The sequence below is a fragment of the Eucalyptus grandis genome, chromosome 5 (assembly GCF_016545825.1).
Source record: "Eucalyptus grandis isolate ANBG69807.140 chromosome 5, ASM1654582v1, whole genome shotgun sequence".
In the NCBI taxonomy this organism is placed as follows: domain Eukaryota; kingdom Viridiplantae; phylum Streptophyta; class Magnoliopsida; order Myrtales; family Myrtaceae; genus Eucalyptus; species Eucalyptus grandis.
Window position 1 is genome coordinate 3,598,153 of NC_052616.1, and position 6,340 is coordinate 3,604,492.

General features: G+C 39.5%; 1 protein-coding gene across 1 annotated transcript; it reads right to left on the reverse strand.

The window, feature by feature from the left end:
* Positions 1-1,874: 1,874 nt before the first annotated feature.
* On the reverse strand, positions 1,875-2,495 carry LOC120293472 (UDP-glycosyltransferase 71K1-like). Its single transcript, XM_039312824.1, has one exon. It carries the CDS (start codon positions 2,493-2,495, stop codon positions 1,875-1,877), a length of 621 nt encoding a protein of 206 aa, XP_039168758.1.
* Positions 2,496-6,340: the final 3,845 nt, after the last annotated feature.

Here is a 6,340-nt window from a genome sequence, read left to right on the forward strand (position 1 = left end):
TTCATTGTTGTTGTGTACCACGGGAGGAAATCTAGGACGAGACCTAGCATTGCACTGCCAATAGAGAAGCACTTCCAAAAGGTTTCCTATGCAAAGCTCCACCAAGCGACCAATGAATTCTCGCCATCTAATTTGACCGGCCAAGGGAGTCATGGCTTTGTGTATGGAGGAGTGCTAGAGGAAATCAACTGGTGGCAATGAAAGTGCTCAGCCTAGATCAAAAGGGGGCTTTTTACAGCTTCTTGGTAGAATGTGAAGTGCTGAGAAACATTCGCCATCAAAATCCTGTCAACATTATCACTATTTGCTTGAGCATTGACTTCATAGGCACGGAATTTAAGGCTCTAGTCTACGACCTCGTGCGAATGGTAGTTTAGAATAGTGGTTGCACCTTAGCGAAAATTGGCTCGACATGCCCAAACTTAGTCTCAGCTAGAGGTTAGACATTGCCAATGATGTGGCTTCTGCATTGAATATCTTTACCATTGTTGCTAACCAATGTTCTTCTTAATCGTGACATGGTAGCTTGAGTGTGTGACTTGGGGTAGTGTGATTTTCTTTGCAGAAGCACAAACTTAGATGCTTCTCAATGCCAAGCAAGCCCTAGTAGGTTAAAAGGAACCTTTGGTTATGTAGTTGCAAGTATGTTAATGCAAGCTCCAGTAGGTTAAAAGGAACCTTTGGTTATGTAGTTGCAAGTATGTTAATCTTTTTGCTTTCTAATCATGTGGATCCAAGTTAATAGCTTTATTCAAAATGCTGAATTATAGCGAAGAAAATGGATTTCAAAGGCTAAGTACCCATATGCCATGGCAAAGCCGATGTTGCTTTGTAGAATATGGCCTCGATGCTACTTCATCATTGCAGAGAGATGTGTTCAGCTTTGGGATGCTGTGCTCAAGATGTTTATTGGAATAAGACCTACTGATATTATGTTCAAGGATGGATGGACCCTCCATGAATTCGTCAAGACTGCTCAGCATGGAAGCTTAGTGAAGATCCTAGACCTTTCAATGCTATCTGCGGGGTATCCTGCAGGGATTGGCAATGGTCGAATTACTGATGCCGACACAGTAAGATTTGAGGAAAACATTGCTAACATAATGAGGATCGGAGTGCTCTGCTCGGCAAAACTTCTGATTGAGTGTATGGACACGACTAATGCATTTTCCAAGTAATGTGTTGTTAGAGAGAAATATTTTAGGCAGGATATGCAAGATCAGGAGGAGGATTTAACTTCTCCTGTTTTAATTTTAATTCCTTTTCAGTTTATTCTAGTGTGAATATAAACGCAAAATGCAAGTCTACAGCTGCATGTATGTGTGGCTGGCAAAGAATTTGCTGTCTCCATATCCTTAAGCCAAATAAATGCCTTTTGCCTCGGGAGATAAATTACATCTCATTAGTTATTTTTTTGGGGTTGATTTCGATATATCATCCAATGCATCATAAGTCATCCATCCCCTCATGTGAAATTTAATAAATAAATAACTAAATGCAAGTTCGTCTACCTAGAAGCAGAGAGACTAATGTATTAGGAATCTCGCTTGTATCCAATCAATTAAAACAAAGCTCACCAGCTAGTCTAGTCATGAGAAACTCATAACTCATATGTCTAAGTAGAATGTCAGTAACTTACAGCCCTGCCATCTTGGTTACCGAGCAAAACAAATACAATGACTTACTAAAATTCATTCTTCTAGGGAGCAATGCGAGATTAGAATCAAGTCCAACGCCCACCGCCCGCCAACTTGGATGGTAATTTCATAAACTTCAGACAAATCACTAAGCATGTTCATTAAACAAAGGAGCATGACATATTACTGGCAAGAAATAAAGGACAAAGCACGATGAAAGTGACATATACATGATGTTCAATGCTCTTTATGAAGTCTTGAATCAACCTTCCGATAGAAGCGCAGGAACACCATCGAGGACAGCGGTGGCTCATCAAACCACTCCTGGACCTTCTCCCAGTGAGCCCGGTCTAGAGAAGGATTTGGCACACCATTTGGTTCGATTACTGGTCCGACAGCGTACACGGCCGGTCTGTCCAAGCTTCCTCTGGAAAACGAGCTGACGCCGAACTGTTCCAGCTTCATAAACGTGTTGACCATGATTCCCTGAATGTCCCTGAACCTGCGAGCTTGCTTGATGTAGGCCGCATAGCCACTGGCTTCCCGTTGAGCACTGCCGACGGCAAGACAGAGACCAGAACTGGGTTGGTGAAACTTGGAAGAGGCTGGATCGGATGGTCGGACCTCTCTCCCGACCTGGTCGTGTCGAGCTAGCAAGGGGAGCATGAGGCCTAGGGAGTGCGTGTTGCTGGTAAGGTAAATGTAAGAAGGAAGCGATAACCCATCGGCCACATTGATCATGGACATGCAGAAGAAGTCCAGGACGAACCCGGCCACAGACCGGTCCAACCCGGAAGCAGACTGGGAACTTTGGATCTCCCCAGCAGCCCTCTGGACGTGTGGGACGTAGCTCTCCATGTAGACCATGATGTAGTGATTGATGAAGTGCAGGAGGCTCGAGCGGTGTTGAGTTGACAGGAGGGAGGTTGATGAGCGCGATTTGTGGCTGCGAGGCAACGAGTGACTTGCGTAACTCGAGGGAGGGTCGTGACCGACAAGATCAAGCGGGCCATGAACTCGACGGCCGGCATGACGTGACTGACGCTTGCCACTGAGATGAATATGAGCTCCGGTTTCTTCATTGACCACGGTTACCGAGACTATCGAGCTTTGTCTTTTTTATAGTGCTTTTCGTTAGACTTGGCGGGACATATGAATGACGTCGCACAGCAGGTGGGCAAAATAGCTAAAATGGAGTGTTTGATGCATGCAGTAATATACGCTTGGGAATGAATCGGTTCCGTGTCGTAAAACAAGTACATTCCACCGAATGAAGATGTGTGAACGAGGGAGGGGGACATGATTATTATAGACTGACGAAAGAAAAATGAGTGCTGTATGTACCTTATCACTTGTCTATAAGATTAATAAATTGAACCATATAAAGAAATGGGCATTTAAACTGGTGAATTATATAGAGTTATCATCCAATAAAGTCTACCGGAATTAATTTGCAAAAATAATGGGACAAGCTTATGTGGAAGCTTCAATATTGTCCGCTTTAAGCGAATAGAGCTGTTAAATGGATGGATCGGGTCGGATTTGGGTTATTAATGGTGCGATCCAAATTGACCCATTAATCTATTTATGATCTATTTATGCCTAATGTAAATTTTCCAACTCATACCCGACTCAAACCATATTAATAAAATATTTTTATATTTAACCAAATTTAGAAAAACTTATTCCTATGTTTTTTTTAAAGATTATATTACTAAAATACTTCCAAGCTTATTTCTTATATATATAACGCATATATATTATTTTTTTAAAAATGGTATTGCTAAAATAGTTTTATACAACACAAATTTAATGGACAATTTTTATAATTTCTAAAATGATTATTTTAAAAAATCGAATTTTAATTATTTTTTTAATAAAAAATAAAATTTTAATTATTTTTATATAAAAAATAAAAAAATAAAATTTTAATTATTTTTATTCTTATTTTTTAAAAATAATTTTCTTTTTTTCTTTTTGTTCTTTTTCTTCTTTGGCCCGGCCAACTATCGGCCACGTGAGCTTCGAGCTCGCCCGGCTCACCAACGCCGGTGAGGCCTTCGCCTCGCCGAGACGGCGAGCTTGAGCTTGCCCCTCGCCGGATCTGGCGAGGCTTGAGCCTCGTCGGGCGTTGAGGCTTGAGGCTCACTTGAGCTGCGACTGCAAGTGGAGGAAGAAGAAAGAAAAAAGAAAAAAAAAAGAAAAGAAATTAAAATAAAAAAATAATTATAATTTCTGTTTTTATAAAAAATATTTTTGTAAAGTTAAAAAAGAGAAGAGAGAGGTTGTGAGGTTTTGAGTGAAAATAAATAGATTCAATTTTAATGGGTTGATAGATGAGTCTTAAATAGTTAAAGAGCTGATCCATTTAAGACTCATATATCTCAGTCTCTTTATTTTTAAAACCCCATTACAGGTTAACGACCCATTTAAACATAAATGGGACCCATTTTGACACCTCTAGTGCTGAACAAAGGTTGATGGACATTCGGTGGCCGCGGATAATAGAGTGAACGTGAAGACCTTCTTTGCTAATGCTTTTGCTTTTTCTTCCCTTCACCCAGTACGTTGCTTCCTTCTTTTGACCACGCAATAAAACAAAAACTTACCCAGTCCAAATCACCACGTTGGCTTTGACTTTTTCTAAGTCGAAGTCAACGGACCTTCTTCATGCAGCAAGTGGAATTGCCTTCTTTGACCGATGATATTCAACGTGAGTGCTTACGGCAAAAGAACCACTCCTGGTATTACTGGAACTTAATGGTGAGCGTAGAGCTCGTGGCGTATCAGGTCAGCGGCTTAGTCGTTGAGGTTGGGGCTCGCGGCGATAGGTGCTTAACGTCGCCGGGCTCCGTAGCATAGGGATAGCACGAGCGGTGTTTCGACCAGGCCTTGGCTGAAGGACCCTCTCTCTCTCTCACGTGTTTCGATCAATGTGCTTTGAGAACTCTGACCTCCCTTGTGTGGCTGTATGTATCAATATGTGCCCCCCAAAACCCTACGCGTTTTACCTATTTATACACCACGGATTAGGGTTTGAATTTTTTCAAATCAATATCCACGAAGATTTTTTTTTCCAAACGTAATATTTGCTTTTGATACGATTCAGGATTGCAAAAGGATTTTTCTGAAATTTCAAATCCTACAAAGTTGAGCTTGCAATATTTTTTTGCACCTGCCCTATCTCAAGATATAAAAATTCCCATCATATCCCGGAAAATTTCAAATTCCCATTTTCTCACAAGATAATTTTGGATCATTAAAAGAAAACGGGCTTGGGTCAATTTGCTCGCTTCGTGGGCTTAATCCAACTCGTTATATTTAAGCTTAGAACAATCAAGTCAAATCCATCCATCGCCGATCCAATGCAAATAAAAAAAATAAATGTACCTAAAACTATATGCCATGCAACTTATTTATTTATTTTTTAGCGGTTAAAAATTAATCCTTAATTTTTGAATGCAATAAATAAATAATAATGTCACCAAAATTTAGGTATCAACAGTATAATTTAATATTTAAATACCATTTTGAATTAAAATAAAATTCACAGAGAGATTGGGTCTTCCTTCTCAGATGTAGATGCTCGTAGTAGAACCGCCATTTCATTCGTAGACAGTAGTAAGAACAAATTATGTTGCACAGTGCCCCTTGACCTTCAAATATAACACGTTCTTCGGTTGGTTCACCTTTCACTACTTGATACCTCCAAGCCTATTGATATCCTGAAGCTCTCTTGACTGTATACCTTCTATAGGTTCATCATAACTTCTGCAAAACCAAGCTTGTTCTCCTTCTACGAGGTTTTTATAATTCTTAGAGACACTTCTCATCTGATAGCAACACAGTTCTTCTGCACTAGTGGAGGTTTTGTTGCTAACGTCATCCTTATATGGACCCTTTGTGCATCTGGAGTCAAACTTCCTAGTGCACTCTTGGTTCATATATTAGCGTTTTAGAATTGTCATCCTCAAATCATCACAATTTTTAGTTCCCACAACCTCATTAGCCCAGCTCCATTGCCATGTCGACCTATCGTCCGTTCATCTTGGGCCTATCCTCCCTTCACCTCATTGTCCGTGCTAGTTGGAAAAGAAATTATTCAAAGGAGTCAAGTAAATGTACTAAATTTAATTTAAATTGTGGAATTTGATGTGACTTGCGTGGGAACTTGCTGCATTGAATCCTTCATTTTCGAAAGTCGATGTTTTATTTAGCACATATGCTAAACTCATTTAATAACTTTCTAGGATGAAACATTTTGTGGATGGAAAATGATACTAGTGGTTCTTGACCTTTGGCCTAATGTGTAACATAGTTATCAAACTTTAACCTAATGTGTAATGTATATGACTTTTAATTTGTCCAACGTGATCCCTGAACTTTTATTACATATTCAATTTAATTAAAAAATTACATGAAAATGTTTAAGTTGATCTTGATCTTGAAGTAAACGAAGGAATAGTTCAAGGATTACATTGAACGTATGATAGAAGTTCAAAGACCACGTTAAATAGATTAAAAGTTTAGAGAACACATTACATATTTGATAAAAATTTGGGGATCATATTGAATAGATTAGAAGTTTATGGATTATATTGTACATTGAGCCACATTGGGCCAAAGGTCATGAACAATTGTGTCATTATCAATTTTGTGAAAAGCCCTTGATCCACATGCCTGAAGCCCTGGACTGGCTGTGA